General features: G+C 36.0%; 4 protein-coding genes across 4 annotated transcripts; 2 read left to right on the forward strand and 2 right to left on the reverse strand.

Annotated features, from left to right (window-relative positions):
* Positions 1–1,485: 1,485 nt before the first annotated feature.
* LOC130717223 (40S ribosomal protein S29) lies at positions 1,486–2,685 on the reverse strand. The gene is made up of 3 exons (XM_057567371.1): positions 2,525–2,685; positions 1,815–1,914; positions 1,486–1,708 (listed from the first exon to the last, which is right to left on the reverse strand). Exons 1-3 carry the CDS (start codon positions 2,584–2,586, stop codon positions 1,700–1,702), a joined length of 171 nt encoding a protein of 56 aa, XP_057423354.1. The 5' UTR covers positions 2,587–2,685; the 3' UTR covers positions 1,486–1,699.
* Positions 2,686–4,242: 1,557 nt separating this feature from the next.
* LOC130720731 (uncharacterized) lies at positions 4,243–6,217 on the forward strand. The gene is made up of 2 exons (XM_057571424.1): positions 4,243–4,474; positions 4,776–6,217. Exon 2 carries the CDS (start codon positions 4,801–4,803, stop codon positions 5,881–5,883), a length of 1,083 nt encoding a protein of 360 aa, XP_057427407.1. The 5' UTR covers positions 4,243–4,474; positions 4,776–4,800; the 3' UTR covers positions 5,884–6,217.
* Positions 6,218–7,201: 984 nt separating this feature from the next.
* On the reverse strand, positions 7,202–10,698 carry LOC130721197 (uncharacterized). The gene is made up of 4 exons (XM_057571950.1): positions 10,214–10,698; positions 8,087–8,315; positions 7,707–7,831; positions 7,202–7,535 (listed from the first exon to the last, which is right to left on the reverse strand). Exons 1-4 carry the CDS (start codon positions 10,523–10,525, stop codon positions 7,431–7,433), a joined length of 771 nt encoding a protein of 256 aa, XP_057427933.1. The 5' UTR covers positions 10,526–10,698; the 3' UTR covers positions 7,202–7,430.
* A 1,954-nt stretch (positions 10,699–12,652) lies between these two features.
* Positions 12,653–26,294, forward strand: LOC130719987 (putative pentatricopeptide repeat-containing protein At1g74580). The gene is made up of 8 exons (XM_057570573.1): positions 12,653–13,043; positions 14,213–14,414; positions 14,756–15,922; positions 19,759–19,816; positions 20,033–20,146; positions 20,977–22,716; positions 22,793–23,740; positions 25,781–26,294. The coding sequence occupies exons 1-6, from the start codon at positions 12,653–12,655 to the stop codon at positions 22,708–22,710; spliced, it is 3,666 nt and encodes a 1,221-aa protein (XP_057426556.1). The 3' UTR covers positions 22,711–22,716; positions 22,793–23,740; positions 25,781–26,294.
* The last annotated feature ends 83 nt before the right edge of the window (positions 26,295–26,377 follow it).

Raw genomic sequence — 26,377 nt, forward strand, 5'->3', positions numbered from 1 at the left:
TAATTCTGATACTCTTAAGCTATATTTGGAAGCGATGATGTAAAATGATACGTAATGGAGTGATTAAGAGATAAATTTCAAGAGAAGCTCTGCGTTTAAAAGCTTTAGGATCACGGAATTGGACCATCTGCAGTTTGCACAGCTTTAGAATTATTTTCATGGTTGACTTTAAGTTTTATTTGCTCACTTCATTGGTTAAAAGTAAAACCCTGTTCTGTACAGACCATGATCTTTGATGGTCACGGGTGCATTGTCAAAAGTTATTATTGTGAGGGGAAGAGTCCAAAAAAAAACACATGATACTCTAGTTTCAGAATGGCAGGTAAACTGGTAAAGGATTCATGCATGAACACAAAAATCATACAAAATGTACGATGCTGCTGAAATGCCTTCAAGATGAAGGAAGAATTAGAGGTCTGCGTGATATGATAAGTTGGTACAATTCATAACGCAGATAAAATAAGCGTTTCTGAGCTTATATTCTCTGCAGCTGTTGGTGGGAAAATCCCGAGTAATAATATATACACACCTCATCTTTTAAACACTTCATTTACACCTATTTTTGTTTCTATCTCTCTCCTCTTGTCATCCATCACATCTCATACTTTTTCTCTCTTACTTTTTCTTTTCTTCCTATCTCTCTCCTCCTCTACCTCCTTCCACCTCAAAATGAGGTGTGAAGAAACCATTTTCCGACAATCCATGTAGGCTAACAATTCTTTCACCTCTCATCAAGCAATTTTGCTTTTAAACTTGTTACCATGTAACATGTTACATAAATGCTCATCCAGTTGTTTTCATATAATATGATGACATTCATTGAAAAAGATAAGATGGCGAATACAAATTGAATTTATGACATCTAAAAACAATGGAAATCAAGGTGTTGAGTTATGTCATTAACCCAACAAATACAGCGATGGCAAGTTAGCAACCTTCAAAAGGTATAGAATAGTTTGAATGGATAATGAGAGAGATCATATTTCATTGCTGAATAAACAAATTAAACGCTTAATATAAATGACATAATACAAACTTTCATTAAATCTAGTCATATCTCATTTCTTCTTCAATATTTTCAACCAATTATTATCAAGGCCAGCTAACATAACACTAAAATATGAATCAGTTAAAATTTGGAGTAAACCTAACAATTCAAAGATTAATTTCAGCCGCACATTGTGCCATGATTCAATCATATACATGACAATATTTAGATACTACCACCCTACAAGTTTCAGGACCACGCCCAAAACATAATGCAGCGGTTGAGTTCTTTCATTGAACTGTTATAAATCAATATCAGGCTACAAATTTGCCATTAGATTGAAAATGTTTTGATCCATTAAAACGTTATCAAGGTATGTGAAACTCAACTAAAGCCAGATATAATTTCAATATAATACCACAAACACCAACCGAAAAATAAAGAAAACGGCACATATTTGCAAAAATATAAGACTAAAGCATAGGCACGGACCACTGTAAAGCAAAAAGACTTCTGAAATATTAAAGGATCACAATTGGGGAGGTCAATAGTAAAAAGAAAATATGTAAAAGGATTCTTACTACAAATTAAGTCTCATAATAAACCAGATGCAAAAATAAAACAAGACTCAAGTTTCTTCAAAAACATAGATCCCCAAAACATCCTAATGCCAGTAACTAAAATAGGTTGAGCAGGTGACAAGCTCACTCTTTAGCGATACTGCAAACAAAACAAAAAACAGCGAGTCAGTTTGAGGCAAAGAAATTCACATCAGAATAATTTGAAGACAGCAATTGAGAATAGATTAGCATATACAAATATTAACCTTGATGAAGCCAATTTCCTTGGCATTGCTGCGGAAGCACTGCCTGCAGCACATGAGGCCATACTTCCTGATGATTGCATGGGGATTCCCACACACGCGGCTGCAACAAGTGAACAAACAGGAAACAACAATGACAATCAGCAAAGATCATCAAAACAAGTACACTATAATTAGCCTAGATAAATAAACTATGCACCCAACAACTTCAAAAGAATCAATCATTGAGATTCAATCATAATAACAAAATCTATCTAATTCTCAAAAACTTGTTTGCTCAATGTTTTTCCAGTATCATAACAACAACACAACAAAACAACCAGAACCTTAACCACTATATAAGATTGACTAGATCAAACAAATACATGTTCATTGAGAACTAACCCCAAACCCAAACCAGCTTGAAAAAACCCTAATAAAAAAAAACTGAAAGTTTTCTTCAATTGTCAGCATATAACCCTAATCTTAATTAGGATCCTTAATCCACTAGTTTACCAATCAAGATTAACTTAAACAAGTGATCAATCAGAACATGAATACTTAAACCCTAACGAAAAACAAACAACTATTGCTATATAGCACAGAACAATGGAAAAGTAACAGAAAACATAAACAACAGCATCGATTGAAGCGTCTAACATTTGCGATCAAAATGAAAACTATAGATTCAAAAGCAATAATCCCAAAAAAAATGATGAGAATCGGTGACGTACCAAGCGCGAGAACCAGGACCGTAGGTCTTGGGGTGAGAGTTCCAGACGTTAGAGTGTCCCATTGCTTCGCTCTGGTTTCCTAGGAGAAGAAGAAGATCTGATTGCGCAGCAGCTCAAGGATGTGGACGAGGAGCCTCTGTGATCAGAGAAGGTCAATTTATATACGCTCCAAACTAGGGTTCTTCTTTCTGATTGTTATTTATTGGGCTTGATCTTGGCCCAGCTTCTACTTCTGCCGGCCTATTATTACTACACTGGGCCGGGGAACTATTTTTTCTTTTTTAATTTTCACCCAAAAATATCACCCAAAAGTAATATATTATTGACAACAAAAATTGAAAGTAAAGTCATATATACAATTTGGTCTTTATAATAAGACTAGATAATAAGCCTAGAGTAGTATAAGATACTAATGTATAATCAGAGTTATGATGTTTGAGCTCTTTGATCTTGTGCAAGTTTTATATTTATAACACTAAAGAATCGGAATAATAAAATACTAAGTGCCTGCATGTTTGAATTTGAGTTGCATTCACTCGATATGCAACTATGAAAGTTGGATAAATGTTCACCGGTTCATGATAGTTATTATATTTTAGATTAGTTTATCAGAGAAGAGTAGTGAGTCCTTCTTCCCTAATCATTTTGGGCGCTGCCTTAACTTTAACTCAGATAATAATTTTCCCAATTTTGTCGCTGCCCCTTCCGATCCATCAGCGACATCAAGTTCACTTACCTTTGCCATTTCTCCGAGCCTGTCAATATCATCATTCAAGTTGCAAGTGACGGTCCATGAGCTAGCTCTCACTTAAAATATATGAAATGGGAAAGAGAAACTCTGCTCATTATGACACAACACGTGTGGGAGATGCTAGGCCTCAACAGCAACACGACCATGATATTCTCCAAATGCTTCCCAACTTCAATGGAAGGTTTATGAGGAATAATACGTTAGACAAATTTGTGAAAAATGTATGAAACCCTAGCTTGCGTTGTTGTTCAAGCCCTCAAAACCTTGATCGTGGGTCTCTCACTTCGTCTCCTCTAACCAGCCATGTGGGCTGACGCCACCTCCTTCCTCGATGTCCTCCAGCTTCCTCGTGCATGTTTCCTCAACTATCTCACTCAATCGGATGGCTAATGATGTTCCCTTGCGTTGTTCAACAGACCACCAACAATCCAACATTATTCTCTCTTTCCCCTCTTATCCTTCATTTATCTCTCCAACATTATTCTCTCTTTCCCGCTCTCACTCTGTTTATTCACTATCCATAACCAGTTACATCTCTTTTATTTATTTATTATTAAAAATTAACACAAAGTTGGATGACTTATTATAGGCGACAAAAGACAGAGGTCTGAATTTTGTCCTCATTAAAACTTATTCACATTAGGCGACACTTCTTTTTTAGTTAAGTTGATGAAAAAAGTCATTTTTCTAAATTTATCATTCCCTTTAGAAAAGTGCACTCGAAAGTGAAATTTTATGATTATCGAGTGAATGACTTTTATACAAACACGCTCTAGTCATAGAAAAAAGAAAATGTTTTTACTAAGTGAAAAAAAGAGAACTAGATGCATGAATATTTGGGGAAATCTTTTAGTGAAAAAATCTATAAGTAAAACCTTTTTCAAAATGATTATTGAAATAAAACTAAAAATAATTACAATATTAAAATATAAAAAACCTAAAATTTGTTGAAATATATGACAAAATTCATTTTTTCAACTGTGAGAGGGAACAATAGACAGAAAAGAGGGAAGAACGACGAGAGAGCACAAGGTTGAAGATGACTGAAGAATGTTACGCCTGCTTTGAGTAAAATCCCTTCTTCGAAATTAGGGTTTTCTCTCCATCATCTCTTCTCATTCACAATCCGCACGCCACCAAAATAGCAATTGGGGCTTCCAACTTGATACTCAATTCAACATCGGCGGCTTCACATTTTGGTACGAATCTCTATCTCCCCCTAATTTCATCAAATCTTGCAACTTTCTTCCAAAGGGTTTTCATTTCTACTCGATTTTCGCTGCTTAGATTTCTCAATTTTGCTCATTTCTCAATTTCGCCCAATTGTCATCTGAATTGCTGTCTCTAATGGTTGAATTGAACTCGATCGTGATTTCTGATTATGAATTGTTGATAAAGATATTGTTTTGGAACTAGGGTTTATATCAAGTTTTTGTTTTTTTGATTGTTTGGGTTTTGTTGATTTGAGAATCTGAGGTTGTAATTTACTTGTTGACTCAGTGATTGTGTGAAGATTTGGAGGGAAATGACGGTGCCGAAGCGAAGCTATATTCGAGTTGACACTCTCAAGCTGAAGGCTCTGATTGTTCGGAAGGTTGGTCAGCAGAGAGCTGGCAAGTACTTTGGTCAGCTTGGAAGGTTGTTGAGTTCAAAGATTAGCAAATCTGAGTTTGACAGGGTTTGCATCAGGACAATTGGGAGGGAAAATATCCCTCTTCACAATCAGTTCATCAAAGCAATTCTCAAGAATGCTTGTTCGTCTAAAGTCCCGCCTCCGAGAGGTCCTGCAAGGATAGGGAGTGCCTTAAGTGGGAGGGATTCGAATGGGCTGCAGCAAAGCTCTGTTCAAATACCGTATGGGGATGCAGTTCCTTCTTTGTTGCGGAAGGATGGCTCTGTGGCTCCCCGGGAGCAAAAGTTCAAGGGCCGGCGAAATGGTTTTGGACTGCTGGGTAAGCCGCAAAGTCTTACACCGGAAGAATTGATCGACAAGGCTCAACAGCAGCAGAGTGCAACAGAGCTGAATTCCCTTGGCAGCAGACCTCCTATTTCTGTTGAAGAGGGTGAAGAGGTTGAACAGATGGCCAGAAGCCCCAGCATCCAAAGCAGGAGCCCAGTTACAGCTCCCCTTGGTATATCCATGAATTTCGGTCATGGACGTAAACTTCTTTCCAACGTATTAGGTAGCAAATGTCATCCAGATACCTGTCAAAGCAGTGGGGATCTCCCTGACACAAGATCTTTGAGGAGTCGGTTGGAGCAAAAGTTGGAGAAGGAGGGTTTAACTGTGACAGTGGATTGTGTAAATCTATTGAATAACGCGCTGGATTCATATCTCAAGAGATTGATTGAATCCTCTATAGGTTTGGCTGGGTCAAGATCTGGAAGTGAGTACCTAAGAATGCGAAACCGACAGTCAGTAACTGGTTCAAATGTATTGCTACCTGCAAGATACATGCAAACAGCAACACAGTCTGCTGGTGTATCTGTCTCCGATTTTCGTGTTGCTATGGAGTTAAATCCACAAGTTCTAGGACCAGATTGGCCCATACAGCTTGAGAAAATTTGCATCTGCGCTTCTGAAGAAAGAAGCCAGTGTTCTCAGTAGATCAGAATTTTTTTCTAGTAGATGAATTTAAAATGCAGGAGTTAGTAGGCAGTCCATGCTTGTGAAGAGTTTCAAATGTTGAACTGTTTACTTCAGCTGACATGACTTTGGGTTTTCGTTTAGTCCTGATGTTATGCAATTTGCCGAAACAGAATAAGCTGTCATTTTAGAAATAAGATAGGGAGTTGGTCATGTCAATACAAAAATATTGGAAACTAGATAGGGTTAAGAAGTTCATTGTATCACGAGTGTAACACCATTCTTCATTAATATCCTGTTCTTTTTTGTTTATTTTTAGTTCAACTAGTTTTTATTGAAATAAAGCACTTCTGAATGCCTTGGTTTCAACTTTGGCTGTCGATCATGCAACAGGTTTAGGACCTGATCTTGAGTTACTGCATCTCATGGTTCATTTTAAAAGAATGTGAGCCCGGCAAATTTGCAATGAATATGATAAGGGTAAATTTGAGCAAGTTCAGGATATTGAATATTGTTACTTGATTATGACATCTTTTCTGCTGCCCTGGCATAGTCAATTTAATAAAAATGTATCCTCAAAATTGTCACTGCGGGCAGTTCTGCCAGTTAAAACAGAAATGGTCATATGTATACTTTCTGTTTTATATCGAGATCTGACAGGTTTATGCTTCTGCAATGGTTGTGGCTCGTCATTATTTTCCACGAACTAAGCCTTGTGGTGTCTACTATTTACATTCCATATGTAGCAACTTTTCCATCTCTTGTTTTTTTTTCTTTTGCCTTCCCCATAATATTTTTGTTTCTCTCTTTTATTCATATCTTTCCGAAACGTGAATGTGAAATATGAATGTGAATTTTTCCCATGTCTAGCAATTCTATTTCTGACACAGATTCTCCTCGGAGATAACTTCCCCTAGGGCATGTTTAGCTGGTTTCAGAAAGCTGCTCACCACTATTGACATCAATAATCCTGTATCTGGCTAGTTTATGCTGCATTCACTAAGACCACGGAATAACGATGTTTGAATTTCAGTTTGCAAAACAAATTCTGGTAAAAGTGAAAGATTATTCTCTTAATGCTTTGATGAATTGGGTACTGATTATTGTGATATTGAGTCTACCTTCTCTAGATACATAGAAACTCCCTCAAAAATTACATTCCCCTAGTAATCTATCATCATCTTCCCAAAACTATATTTTCTCATTAGCAAAAAAAAAATTGGTGGCGGCGTATTGATAAGCACATTTCCTCCTCCTCTTTAATAAGAAGGAAAAACGGATATTGAGTAAAAATATAAAGCGAAGGAAAGGCTTCTTGAAAGAACTAATAGAAAATGTCTTCCAGAAAAAGGGGGGAAATTCATTAACAACAACACTATAGAGGTTCTACAAATAGGTCTAATTGTATAAGAAAAAAGGTTATACAACCAAAACAAATCAGGAGGAATATTTGTTAAACAGGATGAAACCAATTAATCTAATTCGTAGTATATCCTTGGACAACGAGATCAGAATTCCCGGGGACACCAAAAGATTTGATAGTATACCACAGTTTACTTTGAGAATGATCAGCTAGCTATCTCTGCTATCTCTGCTATCTCAGCTTTCTCTAGGCTTGCCATATAGGTGATGTAAATGGTCCACAAATATGAAAATGAATTGCTGACTAATGGCTGTCAAAATGAACAAATGTAGAAAATAATCAGTTAACAACCAGAGCCTAAAAACATAAAAATAGAATGGAAAACTTGTGGCTATTTATGGTGGCACACACCATGCATCATCCAAATCTGCAAGCATGGCATGCAGTAAGAAAAGAAAGGTAAGAAGATATTAACACATACCTGTAAATGGACAGGAATGAATCTGAAAGTAATAAAATCACACAAAGGCCAGTACATAACGCCACTCAAAAACGTAGGAAGCAAATCCCGCTTTAAGCGTGCTACAATCTCCGTGCCAGTTTCACCTAGCAACCAAGGAAAGCTGTTTAGAACATTATAACTTGAAAGAATTGAACAGAAGATAAAATATGTCATGTATGTGTAGCAGAAAGATTTTGTTCACTAAGAATAGAAAAACGAAATGTTGAACAAGAAAAATGGAAGGATAATAATATCAAGAAAAAAATCCTCCCAGAAAATAAGGTAAGCCAAGGAAATCCATATACAATATATAAAAAGGAATTGCATTACAAATATTATGCTATGAGAATTAGACATACCCTGCAAATGCGCATTAAATGAGAAGAAAATAACAGTCATGGCAGGTCCATAAAGTGTCTGACCCATGACCATTTTCATCAATGTAGAGAAAAGATCCGTCCTTGGGAAAAGCTTTGACATGAAATTGAACCAGAAATGCAGTGTTGGTCCTAAGATGATCATCCCATATCCCGCCATGCGTAAAGTTCTTACGAAATCAAAAGGTTCTGAAGATTGCCGCACAATAGCCTAAAAGAATTAAATATTAAATACCATGAAAAGACAACAAAATGAGCGTCAAGTATGCAATATATAACCATGTGAAGCCACGTAATGGGTTGGTAACATTTATATGACCCGAGAAGGCCTCAAGTATGCAAAAGAACATGAACCAATATCAGTATTGGAGGAATTTCAGTGCAAGACAACCTTAAGGCTCCTCAAAAAGGTTACCCATATAACTTTCAGAAGGTTAAAGTGAGTAGCAAGACTACCATATTGCAAAAAAATGCATGCACTTTCAAGATATTATGCCACTGGGACATTCAAACCATACAGCAGCAATGAAGCACTGGAAAGAAAAATCAAAACAAGGCTGAACAAATAAATCTTACTATGCAATATTTTTTTTTCCTGTCTCTTCATGATTAATGTTTTTTTCTTCAAATTATGACCTCCACCTAACATACAAATTACAGTGTCTAACAAAATACAGGTGACAGACAATAACCTTAGATAATTGGTTACTCCAAGGTAATTTACATGATTCTTAAGTATCAGTTTCTCCATTTTCTTCTTTACATTGATTTGTTTCTTTATTTGATTAGGATTGGGAGTCTTAATTGCTTTTCATATTTTCCTAGAATAAGAGTCTAATATCACTATAAATAAGGGCAAATGCATCAATTTTTCCTATTCCCTCACTGTTTTCTTTTAATCAGAAACAAAACTTTCGGCACAGGCTTCACAAGAATTTTTGCTCGTGTCACTTTTCTCACCTAAACCAAACAATGGATTAGTGATTGTGCAATATACCAAAGGCCAGGCAAGAGTAAACATGGAAAATCAACAAAACGTTATCATGAATGTGAATGATATGATACTAGGGTAAAATAAGTGACAACACGCCAAAAAAAATAAGGACCTCTCTCAAAAGTAAAAAGAAAAGGCCAAGGTTCTCCAAAACCAATGTGTTACTAGGTGAAATCAGAAAACTTATTTGTTTCAAGCATTCACCAAAAACCTTTGATCTTCAGTTCCATTCTCTTCTTTTCCTATGCTCTAACCTTACAACAAACCATAACCACTGTTGTGAAACTCAAAAGGTGATTGTCATTTCCTTACTTCAGCTTTATACACAGATTTCCTTTTCTTTCCTGTGATACACATATTGGACAGTTGGTTTTGCTATCTAACTCTGAAAAGTTTTAGTTTTTGGTCTTCACATAAGTTTGTTTGTGCTGCAAATCCTTCACATAAGTTTGTTTGTCGAATCAAAAGTGTTGTAAATTTTTTTAACAAGTTACATCTAAGAGTGATGTGTTAAGTCTATGCTTGCATAAAAGTAGCTCTTCCACTATCATCCCCTCTAAAATTCCTAGCTGGATCTCCATTTCCACAATTGATGCTACTACCTTACACCAGACTATTACAATTTTTACTTTCCCTAGAGTTCCATGCCACAGCTAATGAAACATTCACAAGTGAGCAGAACCATGCATCTTATAAAAAATAAAATAAATAAATAAACAGTGACAGATACTCTAACAGGAGCTAATGAAGAAAAGGCAAGGGAATCAGGAACTCTCAGAATCATAGTTCCACAACCAAGGATTAGCATTAAGTTCCCATATTAACAAGATAATCTATTGCAGTTGAGTCGAATTCAATTTCATACGCGCTAAACAACATCAGACAAGGCATTCTTAGAAATCAAATATTAAACCCTAGTTGTTTTACAAGAAACATAAGCCAATTAATTCAACAACTACACTATGACCTCAAACTCAACTTTTCCTTCTCAGCTGAAACTAATGCACTTTCCATTCCTTTACAAAAATTACCAATCTTCATAAATAAAAAACTCACATGTCCATGAAAAATAAGCAAACAAAACAGATAGGATAAAAATGACACTAGGGGATTACCTGGGAGGATAAATCAGCAGCAGTGTAAATAAGTGCAGAAGTAACACTTTTGGTGAGAATGGGCCGGGCTTTGATCATTCCCAAATACCAACCTACAAAACCAACCTTGGAGGCGGAGGCGGCGGCGGTGGTTGAAGAAGAAGAAGAAAACGAAGAAGTGAACAAAGACGGTGATGACACTTGATATTCTCTAGGCTTCCTCAGGAAATGCGGTAATCGAAAGTAAGGTTTAGACTGCACTTTGTAAGGATCAATGACACGGTTCATGACATGGGAAAACTTGATGGGATTCTTAAGAAAAGAACTACCCATTTTGTTAGGGGTAACCTCAAAGAACACGAGTTTGCAGCTTTATGTCAAGTGTCGGAGTTCCTGGTTCATGGGAATTGGCGGTGCAAACTGCAGACAGAAATTGCAGGTGCGGCTTTAAACCCAGTTCTGCAATTCGCTTCTTAAACCTCAATGTCTTTGTTCTTTCCCACATAAATTATTTTATTATTATTGTTAGATGCTAAAAATATTCCTTTTATGAAATTATATTTTGAATTTTTAGTATAAGAAACACCTAGGACAAACAACTTTGGTTAAGGAAATGGAGTCACTAATTTCATGCCACGTTTCAAACCTGCTCTTTCATTTTGTGCCACGTGTATATGTTGTGTTCTACATCAAAAGTCGATGGTCGACATATTTTTTCTAAGGTCGCCGATGTTGAAATTCAATTTTACCATCAACTCTATAATAATATATAAATTTGAGTTTATTCTATAGTGAAGTTATCATTTTCTTTTTTTCTATGAACTCACATTTAACATTTTTTTTTACACGGAGAGGTTAAACCCCAAAAAAAACTAAGTACCCGACTCAAATGGTTAGGGAGACGTCCTCCCTGGTGTCTATTATAAGAAGACGATGACACCCGCCAAAAGGAGAGAGGAGAAGGTATAAATCCAAAAGGGAAAGACAAAGCTGCACTAGTTAATCAATCTGCCATAATATTTATGTGGGCAAAAGAGAAGGTGACATTCCCATGGAAGGCAACTCCATGATCAATCTTGTGGAGGATGTCCGCATACGGATGATTCGACTCATGATGAGAGGACACCAACCGAATCGCCTCAATCGAATCACTGTCTATAATAATATGAACGAAACTTCTCTTTAGGGTGATAATCACTGTTGAAAAAAATGACATTCAACTCAACAAGGAGAGGATTAGAGGTGCCTAAGTTGTTGTAGAACCCAATAATCCACTCGCGTTCAACATTGGGCAACGTTCCCCACAACTTGCCATCCTATTCTCCTTAACGATGTCGTCGACATTGAACTTCACTTTAACCGAACTCGGATGCTTCCACCGCTGCAGACCCTGGTCTCTTTTCCACTATCCATGCCACGCCCAGCCTGGTTCATGATGTGAGGACGCTCAAAATTTGAGGACTGATGCGAGAAGATCATAAGTGAGGTCTCCCTGTGCTTGACATCAATTGCAGTAGCTTGGATATGCGCCTAGGCACGTTGGGGATCCGGAGGCAGCTCTAGAACACGAATTCATTCCTCAACCTCCAAAGGGCCCAAGTTGTCGAGGAAAATCTGACCGACCACAAAATGGTAAGACACACAACTCCACAAACCTGCAAGTTTTGAGTCACTCAAGAACAAAAATCCAATGAGAAAAAAACATGCACAATCGAGCCACGTAGTAGCCATGTCCAAAGAAGAGACAATGGATGACAGTCCGTGAGGACGTGTGGATCCGTTCCCATGGTCGTGCCACATGTCAAGCAGAGATTCGATGTTGCTAAACCGCGACACACCGAGTTATAAATTTCACACGCTCCAAATAAAAGTGAAACTCTCAAGTTTAATTTGATTAAATTCAATTTTTTCTAAGGTTTAAATAAACTTTTAATCCCTGAAAAATACATCATTTTTGTTTATTGTCTCTGAATTTTTTATTTTGTCTAACATACTCCAAAAATGACATGTTTTATTCTTAGTCATTGTCTTCACATTTTTCATCCAATCTAAATGAAATAAACACAATTAACGTAAAAGTATAAATGAATAAACACAATAGCCATTTAACCCATGTCATGTGTAATTTCCTTTCGGTTAGATGAAAGATATGATGGTAAGCACTAAAAACAAAATCTGTATTTTAGGAGGTGTTAAACAATTTTTTTTTTCAGTGACAAAAAAAATGATGTATTTTGCGAGGACTAAAAAATTATGTAAGCCTTTTTCTAAATTATAAGTTTCTATCTTTATATAGTTTCAAATTCAAATATTCCTTTTTTTGACAGTAAATTCAAATATTCCTATACTTTGGAGATTTATTTAAAATAACAAAAAGAAACAGAAGATATTATTGGGTCCAAGTCTCGCACAGAAGATATTGATCCCAATCCCGAACAGAGGCAGAGATACCTACATACAATGTCGTCGTCATTTTTAAGGTTAAGGAACTGTCCGTTTCTTTCCAAACCCACTTTTCTTCTTTCTTTTCATTATCACTCTCACGATAGTGTTGATGATGCCGTCTCCAACTTCAATCGCTTGCTCCGAATGAGTCCCACCCCATCCATCATTGAGTTTAACAAGATTTTAACTTCCCTCGTGAAAACCAAGCATTACCGCACTGCAATTTCCCTTTCTCACCAATTGGACTTCACTGGAATTACTCCTAACATTTTCACTTTCACCATCTTGATCAATTGTTACTGCCAACTAGCTCAAATACCTTTCGCATTTTCTGTACTCGCTAAAATTCTCAAGAAGGGTTATCAGCCCAACACTGTCACCTTCACTACACTTATCAAAGGCCTCTGTGTTAAGTGTCAAGATTTCTATTATACTTTGTTTAGCTGACTAAACTATGACTATGCTATTTTTAAATCTCTATGCAGGAATCACATGACCAACTCTCATTTGTAAAAACTGTACTCTCTCTCTTAATAATTTCTACTGAAGGAACGTGTATCATATGCCAAAACGCACTATTGGCAGAGAGTGATATCCATGGATTCTAGAAACTTGTTGCGCTTTCTGGTTCTTTCACTCAGTGTAGCACTAGTTTTGCTTGTAACAACAAGGCTTCATATTTCCCATTTTTTAGTAATAGTGGATTTTAATATGTGAAGATTGATTTTCTTCTGGGGTATGGTTATCTTTAAGTCAGGTCTGATGGTTGTATGTTATTCTTACCTATCATTTTTATGTTCAACTCTAGCAACATTTGACCCCATAGTTCATGTTTCCTTGGCCTTGATCCCGGTAAAGAAAAGGTCTTTGCCATTAAAACCTCGAATTCTTGAAGTCCATAAGAACCAATTTCAATATTCCTTTTTCATACTAAGGCTTGCCTTCGGACTTTGTAGCATATTCACTTACCTTAAATGCATCATGTTGAACGTTCTTTTTATTCCAACATCACCTCTACAATGCACATAAGTACATATCCCAAACCAGCATGATTCATTTTGTTTATCTGTGAAGAAGAAGTGGGGTGGTGTTGTTTTCAAGGTTGAATCCTTCCTACCCTGCACCTCTCAGATCAGTTAGTTGTATACATTGATACCGTTCAAATCAATTTGCACCAAAACAATGATAGTCTAAATTCATGCATCGGTTTTCGTGTTTTCTTTCCTCCCCCTTTCTTTCCACCCAACCAAACATAGCATAAAACTAATCAATTACTCACTTCACCTAAAATGAATCCAACAAAAAAAACTTCTTGAAAAACTGTAGCAAGTTGAACCTTCCTTATAACCTATACAAACTTGTTTCATTTTGAAATCTTCTTCAAATATGTGGGGACTTTTCTTGTAATTGTATTCTTGAATTAATTTAAAAAAGTGACAGCCCATTAATCCCACTAGAACATGTGAGTTGAGCCTCTTTCCAACCCTAACTTTCTTCTTCCGTTTCTTCCATCAACCTCTTTTCTCCATTCTCACTCTCTTATGATGCTGTCTCCATCTTCAATCTATGTTTCAGATGAAGCATACCCCACTGCAATTTCACTTTCTCACCAAATGGACTTCACTGGAATTACGCCTGATATTGTCTCTCTCAACATCTTGATCAATTGTTACTGCCATCAAGCTCAAATCACTTCCGCTTTTTCTCTACTTGCCAAAATTCTCAAGCTGGGTTATCAGCCCAGCACCATCCATCACCTTCACTACACTTTTGAAAGGTCTCTGTGTTAGAGTCCCACATTGGCTAGAGATGTGGCCAAACAATTGCTTATATATGGTTGTGCAAACCTTAACTCTTGAGCTAGCTTTTGGGTTAAGTTAGGCCTCCTTCATGGTATCAGAGCCAATGGTTGTTTGACCATGGGCCTGGGCCCTATCCTAGATCAATTTGTTGACTCCCCATATTTGGGTCACCCGTTTCATTCCACGCTCCAGATGTTCTACACTGGGCGTGAGGGAGTGTGTTAGAGTCCCACATTGGCTAGAGATGTGGCCAAGCAATTGCTTATATATGGTTGTGCAAACCTTAACTCTTGAGCTAGCTTTTGGGTTAAGTTAGGCCTCCTTCACTCTGTCTTAATGGTCAGCTTCAAAGAGCACTGCAATTTCGTGATGACGTTGTAGCACAGGGATTTCAGTTGCTCAGAATGATTCAAGGGAAATCGGTTACGCCTAATGTGGTAATGTACTCCACCATCATTGATAGCTTCTGCAAAGATAAGCTTGTTAGTGATGCCTACAATTTATATTCTGAAATGCTTGCCAATGGAATATCTCCTAATGTTTTCACTTACAATGCTTTAATATATGGCTTTAGCATTGTGGGTCAATTGAAACAAGCAACTGAGTTGTTAGATGAAATGGTGACAAAAAACATTGACCCGGATGCTTATACTTTTACTATACTGGTCGATGGTTTATGTAAGGAAGGAAAGGTGAAAGAAGCTAAAAATGTGTTAGCTGTGATGATGAAACAAGGTGTGAAACCTAATGTTGTTACTTATAATTCTTTAATGGATGGGTATTGCCTAGTTAGTGAAGTAAACAAGGCCAAACACATATTGAACTCCATGCCTCAAAGGGGAGTGACTCCTAATGTACAGAGCTATAATATTACTATTAATGGATTGTGCAAGATTAAAATGGTGGATGAAGCATTGACTCTTCTTGCAGAAATGGACTGCAAAAACAGTATTCCTAATACAGTAACATACAATTCTCTTATTGACGGTTTATGCAAATCAGGGAGAATCTCTCATGCTTGGGAGCTTGTTGATGAGATGCACGTTAAAGGTCAACCAGCCGATATTATCACCTACAATTCTTTATTGGATGCTTTATGCAAAAGTCATCATGTTGACAAGACGATTGCTTTAATAAAGAAAATTAGAGATCAGGGTATTCAGCCAAATGTGCGCACATACAATGTAATTATGGATGGACTCTGCAAAGAAGGAAGACTCAAGAATGCACAAGAGGTTTTCCGGGATCTTTTAATTAAAGGCTATCATGTAACTGTCCTAACATATAATATTATGATCAATGGGCTTTGTAAAGAGGGTTTGTTTGATGAAGCATTGGCCTTGCTGTCTAAAATGGAAGACAACGATTGCATTCCTGATGCTATAACTTTTGAAACGATCACTCGTGCTCTATTTGAGAAGGGTAAGAATTATAAGGCAGAGAAACTTCTACGTGAAATGAAGGCAAGAGGTTTATTGGAAAAGTAAAACTAGGTAATTAAGATGCTTTCTAGTTACACATTATCTTATTTGTAAATTTTATGATGACCATCTTATATTTATTTATTTTTATGGGCACGCACAAAAAGGAAGATGGACTACCCAACGGACTCACTAGTACTTTAGCTGTGATAAAAAGCCATAAGTTACTAGGTTCATTTTAGCATTGTCATGATATCAATGGTCCATTTTTTGATATAACTGTTCTTCTTCCTCTTGTTCCTTTTCTACTGTTTATTAGCTTCAGCTACTACAGTGGTTCTTCCAGAAGCCTTGCACCGAACTTTTCCTATCTCTTTCAGCAGATCAAGTGTATAATCCCTTCTTGAGAAATGAAAATGCCTTTCTTGCTTGTTGCCTTTCTTTTTTATGAGATGTTCATAAAATCAATTGATTAGTTCTATGAAATTTTGCACCTAAAAAATAGTTATGCTTCTGTGACTCCATGTTGAATCTAAAAAACTTTGATTAAGGATTTAAGTCCTTTGGATGAGTAGCGTACTATATATTAGCTGCATGTGTTTGTGAAGATGTTGCTTTAGCAATATTGTCAAGATGTTGCTTTGTGACGGGTTTTATTTACAACTTCTAGTTGAACTTTCAGGGTGTTTGAGTAAGTTGGGATTTATATTTAGGATTATGACAATTTCATTTTATGCAGATAGGTTTTTTTGGCAATAAACAAATGTAATTAAGTCCTTTCCACCCTTGTTCTTTGAAAAAATTCCCCAAGCCAATGATCTAATTCCTCTGTCCGTTTACTTTTTAGCCATGTTTCCATCAGCTTGTATTCAAACACAATAAAAAGAATAGGATCTTTTTATCAATGAAATCAATTGCAGAAAGGGCAAAACTTAGGTGCAGTTATCGTGGGAAGAAGAAGAACCGGAAACAGATTCCACTGAAGAAGGGGAGACAATTTCGATGGCAGATACAGAAGAAGTGGAAACAAGTGCCTACTGCAGAAAAAAGGGGGAAAATGCTGCTGAAGTTCATGACAGCAATATATCAGAATTTGATCATAATGGTCCTGCTAGTCTGAATTCAAGTGGTAAATTTTCCCCTGCTTTTAGTTTTATGCTATATTCATTTAATTTGTTTGGAAATTCTAGTTAGATACAAAAAGAAATTAGAAAAGAATAGAAATCATGTGCTTTTTGTTTTGCCTATAAAAAAAGTGCTTTTTGTTTAGTTTCTCCAAAGTTAATCGTTCAAAATTCAAAATCTGTTATCAACATCTAGTTATAAGTTTTGTTGCTTATTTGACATTTGATTGGGATAGTCGATAAAGAACAGAAGTTCAGTGATTTTTTTCAAGTATATCTGTTATGCTACTTTAGATTCTTACATGCTATTTCATTTTTCATTTTTTCTACATTTGATGGTGAATGAGTTGGTTGCTATTTTTGGTGCTTGTAACCTTGCGTTTCTTGTGTTAAAGGGTTAAATGGCAAACATAAGCTTTTAGTATATGGTTTTTTTAAATAGGGTTGATTGTATTAGCTCTTGAAGATGAAAATCATTCTCGTGGTTCCTAAATGCAGTCTCTTGGGTCAAAAAAAATGTTTAGGCTTTCTTCATATGTTATATGTACTAAATCTTGTTTTTATGAAATATATTAAGAATATAAGCCGTGACCTTATCAGTATTTAATATGATTTGTGATTCAGTTAAATGGAAGGATAACATTGAGCATGAAGTGACACATGAAGATATTATCCCATATTTTGGTATGGAGTTTGATACAGAAGATCATGCATATAGATTTTATAATATGTATGCTGGTTTCATTGGTTTTAGCATTAGAAGAGATTAGAGAAACAAAAGCAAAGTAGATAAAGAGGTTGTGATATCTCGAAAATTTGTTTGCTTTAAAGAAGGTTTCAAAAGCATCAAGGACCAAGATGGAAAAAGACCTGCAAAGATATCTGAACTGGATGTTTAGCACACATGGTAATAGGTCGACAATCAAGTGGAAAGTATGTCGTTACTTCTTTTGTAAAAGATCACAACCATGAGCTTGCTACCCCTAAGAGTAAGCACAAATTGCCTTCACAAGTGAAGGTTTCTATAGCTCAAGCTGCTGAAGTTGAAATGGCGAACCGTTCAGCTATTCGGCAAAAATTAATTTTTGAGTTTATAAGTCGACAGGTTGGAGGGAGAGAAAATGTTGGTTGCACTGCCAAACATATAAGCAATCATTTGAATTCTAAGAGGATGAAGGAAATGGAAGAAGGTGAGCTTACACTTTGCTTGATTATTTTAAATCCAAACAAACAGATCATCCTTCTTCTATGAAATTCAACTGGATATTGATGATCAAATAACAAACATTTTTTGGGCTGATGCTAAGACGGTTGTTGATTATGCTTATTTTGGAGATGTGATATGTTTTGATACCACTTACCGCACTAATCAGAATTTACGGCCATTTGTGCCTTTCATTGGATTCAACCATCATTGAGAAAGTGTGTTATTTGGTGCAGCCTTATTATATGATGAAACTGCTGAATCATTTGAATGGTCGTTTAGGACCTTTCTCAAGGCTGTGTGGGAAAAAACCGAAGACGATTTTCATTGATCAAGACGCTGCCATGGCCAAAGCAATATCACAGGTTTTTCCCGAATCACATCATCGTCTGTGTTTGTGGCCTTTGAGTATGAGGATGACTTCCTAAATGCTTGGGAGTCACTACTACACAAGCACAACCTTCATCAGTATAAGTGGATGCAAGATTACTTTGAAAAGAAAAATGGGCTTTAGTGTATGGGCGTCATGCTTTTTCAGCCGGTGCTACAACAACACAATTAAGTGGGAGTTTCAATGGTCGTTTGAGGCTTTATATGAGGTCTACCTTTAATGTGCTAGGATTCTTCAGGAACTTTGAAACGTTGCTAGAGGATATGAGATATAAAGAGATAGCGTCTAATTATGAGATGAGTCAGAAGATGCCATCATTAAATATGAATATCATGTTATTGAAAAATGCAAGAGATACGGACACACCTGCAGTTTTTTCTCTAGTTCGTGAGGAATATGAAAAATCTTGTAATCTTGTCATCAAAGACTCCACTCACAACTTGCAACTATATGAATATGGTTTGGGGCAATGAGGAAGCATAAAGTTACCCTTAACCATGAAGATCAAAGTGTTGATTGCAGCTGTAAACGTTTTCAATTCATCGGTATCCTTTGTTCCCATGCTCTCTGAATACTGAATCACTTCAACGTGATTGTTACCCCTCCAAAATATATCCTTAAGAGGTGGACTAAGCATGCTCGAAGTGGATGTGTTCTAGACATTAAGGGACAAATTATCAAAGAAGATCCAAATTTGGCAGTCTCAAACTGTGTCAAAGATTTGCGCCGCTCTGCAGTAGAAGTATAAAAAAGGCTGCTGAATGTGAAGAAGCTTCAGCATATTTTCGAAGAAAAAGGGTGGAAGTTGGCATTGGAGTTGATAGCATCTTGAATAAAAGATCTTCCAGTTCAAGTACAGATCTCAATGACGTAAATTGGCAAACTAATGAAGTGAAAACAGATGACACATTTATCATTTCAAAGGAAGAGTATAATATGTCTCAAGCCAAGGGTGTAAAAAAGAAGGATAGCACATCTCGGGTAAGGGTAGATCAAGAAGTTGTTTGAAGAAAAAAATAAAAAGAGAAGGCACTCGCAAGTATAGTCCATTGAGAGAAACAAATTCTTCTACCAAATCAATTTCAGCTATACAGGTACAAATAAGAAAGTATGATAAATGACAAATTCTTACACACTTCTTGTATGTTAATTTTTCTTTTGATTGTTAAATGTGCATAGTGTGCCATTGTTACATGGAAGTCATGATCCAGTAGCAATTGATATTAATATGACACAGGTTGGTTAATCTTTTATGCTTTTATTTGTTTTCTCCTAATATAAGATTGCTTGGCTGGTTTAAGTACTACCAAGCCAATTTCAACTATAAAGGTAGAATGTGCACATTTTTAGTTTGCTTTTCATTCCAAGTATACATGTATTGATCTTCTATTGCTTGAGACTAATTTTAGTTCTACTGTTTTTGTCATCATATATTGATCTTCTGGAAATCCAGCCTGCCATTAAGGATGGGGAGAATAAAGAACACAAGGAACAATCAAGTCTTTCTATTTTTGCTCATCTCGGACCAGATCATATGAAGAAAGATGATAAAGAGTTCTACAGTCCTGTCCTTGACACAACAAATGAAAAACTTTATTTCTGAGAGTAGAAGCAAGGCAAACAGCTAATATGATTCATCACAAGATAGCCTATTTTTCAAGCTGTGAACTTAGATTTACTTTTCCTTATAAATTTATGCTTACAAATGTAACTTAAATTTCAGCACTGAACTTGCTGTAATGGTTGTTTTTAACATTTGCTATTTCATGTCTTCTATTTGTGTGACCTTATAGTTAGTAACTCATGAGTTTTGGATTATATTTCTTATATTATATGTGAGACATAGTTTCATGATAAGTGTGTGAAGATCACTTAATGACTTGTTTCTGTGTGAGAGCAAGGCAATTATTTTCTTCATTACAGTTTATCAGTAGTTCCTCTTTCATTGATTGGGCTTAGTCCATCAGTTTATTAGTAGTAATAAAAGTCCACCAGCCTGCCTAATTCATGAATAGTATCAGTCAGCAGTTGGCTTTCTAAACAACAATTTTGAAATGTGCAAAAAAGTGTTGGTAATTCAAGCATTACTTTTGATCAAACACTTGGATTCTTGCATGCATTCCCATTTTCACTCAGTGCTGTCTTGAAACAAGAAATGTTTACTCATTAGGTGCAGGGCAACTCTCCAGAGCATTAAGCACAGCCATAATTGGGCTTCTCATAGCAAAGGAATCTTTTTGTCAAGGTCTGAAGGATTAATAGAACATGCTTTAAAGTTTCATTCACAAGCATGTGTGTGGTATCCTTCTCTCTTGAGGGAAAGTGTATTATTCCCTTAAATATTGACAAAAGTTCCTTAATTAATGAAATTATGTACATCATTCATTACTTTTTAAAACAGTGGTTATTTTATTAATATTTGTGAATGGTCAATTTCAGATTCATAATGCTCCATATTTTGTGAAGAGAGCACAACCACAACATAATATAGATATATTCACTGTTTTGTCGCAAACAGCAACCAATTCTGTCGGGAAACAACCACTCACCATGTCGTCATTTTTAAGGTTAAAGAACTCTCTGCCTCCTTCCATTCGCAATGCTGATGATGCTGTCTCCATCTTCAATCGCTTGCTCCGAATGAGTCCTACCCCACCCATCATCGAGTTCAACAAGATTTTAACATCCCTCGTGAAGATGAAGCATTACCCCACTGCAATTTCCCTTTCTCACCAATTGGACTTCACTGGAATTTCTCCTGACATTTTCACTCTCACCATCTTGATCAATTGTTATTGCAATCAAGCTCAAATTACTTCCGCTTTTTCTGTACTCGCCAAAATTCTCAAGAGGGGTTATCGCCCAGATACCATCACCTTCACGACACTTATGAAAGGCCTCTGTCTTAATGGTCAGGTTCAGACAGCACTGCAATTTCATGATCATGTGGTGGCACAGGGATTTCGGCTGGATCAAGTTACTTACCGTATCTTGATCAACGGGTTATGTAAGATGGGGCAAACAAGAGCTGCATTGCAATTAATGAGACAGATTCAGGGGCAATTGGTTAAGCCTGATGTGGAAATGTACACAATCATCATTCATAGCTTCTGCAAAGACAAACTTGTAAGTGATGCTTACAATTTATATTCTGAAATGCTTGCCAGGAGAGTTTTACCTGATGTTTTCACTTACAATGCTTTAATATATGGCTTTTGCATTGTCAGTCAATTGAAAGAAGCAACTAAGTTGTTGGATGAAATGGTGACAAAAAACATCCACCCGGATGCTTATACTTTTAATATACTGGTCGATGCTTTAGGTAAAGAAGGAAATGTGAAAGAAGCTAAAACTGTGTTAGCTGTGATGATGAAACAAGGTGTGAAACCTGATATTATTACTTATAATTCTTTAATGGATGGGTATTGCCTAGTTAGTGAAGTAAACAAGGCCAAAGACATATTCAACTCCATGCCTCAAAGGGGAATTGCTCCTAATGTTCACAGCTACAGTATTATGATTAATGGACTATGCAAGACTAAAAAGGTGGATGAAGCTTTGAATCTCCTTGCAGAAATGGACTGCAAAAACATTATTCCTGATACAGTAACATACAGTTCTCTTATCGATGGTTTATGCAAATCAGGAAGAGTATCTCATGCTTGGGAGCTTGTTGATGAGATGCACGTTAAAGGTCAACCAGCCAATATAATCACCTACAATTCTTTATTGGATGTCTTATGCAAAAGCCATCAAGTTGACAAGGCAATTGCTTTAATCCAGAAAATTAAAGGCCATGGTATTCAGCCAGATGTGCACACATACAGTGTCATTATGGATGGACTGTGCAAAGAAGGAAGACTTAAGAATGCACAAGAGATTTTTCAAGATCTTTTAACTAAAGGCTATTCTGTAACTGTCCAAACATATACTATTATGATCAATGGGTTTTGTAAAGAGGGTTTGTTTGACGAAGCATTGACCTTGCTGTCAAAAATGGAAGACAACGGTTGCATTCCTAATGCTATAACTTTTGAAACAATCATTCGTTCACTTTTTGAAAAGGGTGAGAATTATAAGGCAGAGAAACTTCTACGTGAAATGATGGTGAGAGGTCTATTGAAAAAGTAAAACTAGGTAAGATGCTTTCTAGTTACACATTATGTTATTCATAATTTTTATGATGACCATCTTATATTTATTTATTTTGTAGGTGCGCACAAAAAGGAAGATGGACTACACAACGGACTCACTATCACTTTAGCCATGACAAAAGCCATAAGTTACTTGGTTCATTTTAACATTGTCATGATATCAATGGTCCATTTTTTTATATAACTGTCCTTCTTCCTCTTCCTCATTTTCTACTGTTTTTTAGCTTCAGCTACTACCGTGGTTCTTCCAGCAGCTTTGCACTGAACTTTTCCTACTCTTTCAGCAGATCAAGTGTATAATCCCTTCTTGGGAAATGAAAATGCCTTTCTTGCTCGTTGTTATTTCCATCCCAAGAAATTACTTGTAGTGTCCAAAGTCTTTTGCCTGTATTTCTTCTTGAAAGCTGACATTAAGTTTCTGAATTCCATGGGGATTATTACCAATAGTAATTATTTCATCAACATAAACAATGAGAACTACTTTCTTCCCATTTTCATTTTGTTTAATAAATAGGGTGCCATCTGTTAGAGACAGCTTAAAGATTTCCTATTCAGGGAAATGATTATCAAAGAAGATTTATATTGAGATGTTTAGTTTTAAATAAGTTTAAAGATGTAAAGATTACAGAAAGAAAATTTGAATGCAATATATAGATAAAATTATCAATGATGTGAACAAGGACATATACAGTTTTTGCCACTGTATATGTACTTTCACTTCAACTGTGTTGTTTTCAGAGTTTCCCAACCAACCAGCCATTGTTTTATGTAAATTCAAAGGGCGAGTAGAGCTCAATCTGTCTATTTTGAGACAGTCATTGTTTGATATATTACCAAGTATGTGTGTGGTCAGATTTTGGGTACTTGCCTCTTCAAATCAGGTTTTATATATGATCACCTGTTGGTTGATTCTTTCTGTCGCTTTAACATATTGTCATGTATCCTGACTGAGCAGTATGAATGCACCTGTCATGGTGGAGTTGGAAGGGGTGACTGGTTCACTTGAGGTACCAGAACATTTCCTTCTGCTTACTCATGATTTTTTCTTTCATGTAATGTTACTGAATTTAAGCGCACATTTGTTGGTCGTTTATACATGTCTCTCCCGATCATTTTATGTCAGTATCATATTTCTAAATATATATCCGTATGGCTAGATGCCCTTCATGTGAAATGGATTAAAAGGTTTCTTTTAAGACGCCTCCTAACTTTGACCACATTAGTCATTTAGTACCCTCATGTTGAATGAAGTGCCTTGACTTGCTTACTACGGATCATGTGAGAATTGTATGTAACTATTTACACTGTATTTCCCTTAGCTCTCATTTGTATGTTTAACTTTAGCAACGTTTAAATGCCCATAGTTCATGTTTCCTTGACCCTGATGCCTGTAAAGAAAAGGTCATGGCCATTAAAGCTTTAGTTGGAAAGCTAGGAAATCTCAAGATTCCACGTGAAATTGCCAAGGTTTCACGTGGAAAACTCAAGTTTCCACGTGAAACAGCCCAAGTTCCACGTGAAAAGCTTGGAAATCTCAGGATTCCACGTGAAGTTCACTACCTCACTTTGACCATGCTGCTCTTTTTAATATTCCAATGATGTTTCAAACTTTTTTTTAAGATATGACAAGATGTTCATAAAAAACAACTGATTAGTTCTATGAAATTTTGCACCTCAAAACTACATTTATGCTTCTGTGACACTGTTGAATCTATAAAACTTTGATTAAGGATTTAAAATACCTCGTACTACATATTAATTCCAAGTTGGGTTTTAATGGTTTAATATAGTTCTCAATTTCTTTAATTTGGTGAAGAACTCCGCAGTTTATGCTCAGAATGAAAATTTGATCATTTATTAATTCTATGAATTCTGGAAGTCCATAAGAACCACTTTCAATATTCCTTTTTCATGCTAAGGCTGGGCTTTGGACTTTGTAGCACATTCACTTGCCTTAAATACATCATGCTTAATTTTCTTTTTTTAATATTTAACCTCTTTCATGTTCTATTTTCTAACCTGTTATTTTCAATATCTTTATATTTAAGATCAGCTTCAGGATACATGTTTTATATTTTAGTTCTATGTTATATTCATTTTTAATGTATTAGTTGTGTGATAACAATAGCTTTGCATTCATTTGAAATTACAATGCACGTACCTATCCAAAACATTGACAAAACAATTCATGAGTATCTGAGTACACCTAGCCAAAATTTGTCAGCACTTATCGTTTTTTAAGACTCTGTTTGTGTATGTATCATTTAGTGTGTCTGTTTTAGTGTAGGAGTGTGGTTCAACATACCTTCTCCCCCAGCAACAAATTTTTGCTTCTTTGTCTTTGTGCTTTGCAACTTTTCCTAAAATGCAAACAAACATAGCCTGAACCATTTGATATTTATCTAGACTCAATATCTGATATCTTGTTCTCCCAATGTCCTGATTGCTTTGGAGGAGCTTCAAGGGCGGAAGATACCCTTTAGCATCTGTTGCTAACCATCTTGTTCATTTCTTTTGTCATTTGCATGTGTTTATGGCAACATGGTGATACAATTCTAGCACTATTTTAGCTCTGCTAAGTCAATAGAAAGGTAAAAAATCTGGAATGTAAATTGGCTTACACGGTTTGGTGCAGCAAAACTAAGATTTTACCAACACAACAGATGGCGGAATTACTTTGTAAAAATGGGGGTAGTCGCTCTCCAAAAGTTTTTGTTAAAAAAATAAATAGAATTGTATTCAAATGTTCTGTTTTCTCTCTTTTAAATTTTAATATTGCTTAGCCATTTAATTTTTTTTCTTTCTATTATCTCTTTTTTCTGGCTCCGTTCCTAAACACAACTAACCTTACCTTGAGTTCAGAAACAGAATGACTGCCTTTGTTTACAGCAATTAATAATTGTATATTTTGTGGCCAGGTTTTGCAGTTTAGAAAATCTTACAGTCTTACAGGACTTAGCTTCTTTTGATAACTTAGTTTTACAAATATTATGTTTTTATTTATTTATTGGTAAATGTTTGATGTCGTTTATCTTTTATGCTGGCAGCTGAAATGGATAAATGCAGATATGCAAAAGATACAATCAACATCTGGGGAGAAAAAGTACAAACCCAGAAATCCATCCAACCCCAAACTAGCAAACCCAACCCAAACTGCAAGACAAGTTTCATTGCTTATATATATGAGAATACTGTTTTTATGAAATGTGCTGAATTGTATCTTATTACTGGAATCCTAATTTTTTAGCCTAGTTAAATTGGCTTACCAAATTCTTGCTTTTGGAGCCTGATTTGCTAGTGAAATTCAATATGACTAGATATATAGAGCTAGGATAGTAGAACTGCAGTTTCTCACTTGTGCTTAATGTGCTTTGGGGAGAGGTCCGTGATTAGTCTCTTTGTCTGGAAGGGTCTTTATTCCAGGAATAGTTTTGGGTGGAATCATGGAAGAAAGGTCAACTTTCATTTTATTATTTCCTTTTTATTACCAATAATTTGGATTCCATGTTCTAATAGAAAATAACTCAATTATGAAAGTCACTGAAACTGAATTCGTCCTTCTCTGGGAGTCCATCATTGTGAATTAAGGCCCCAGTATGAAATGTTTCATCAATTGGTTTTTCCCCCCACAAGCTTCTTAGTAC

This window comes from Lotus japonicus, chromosome 5 (genome assembly GCF_012489685.1).
Source record: "Lotus japonicus ecotype B-129 chromosome 5, LjGifu_v1.2".
NCBI classification, from domain to species: domain Eukaryota; kingdom Viridiplantae; phylum Streptophyta; class Magnoliopsida; order Fabales; family Fabaceae; genus Lotus; species Lotus japonicus.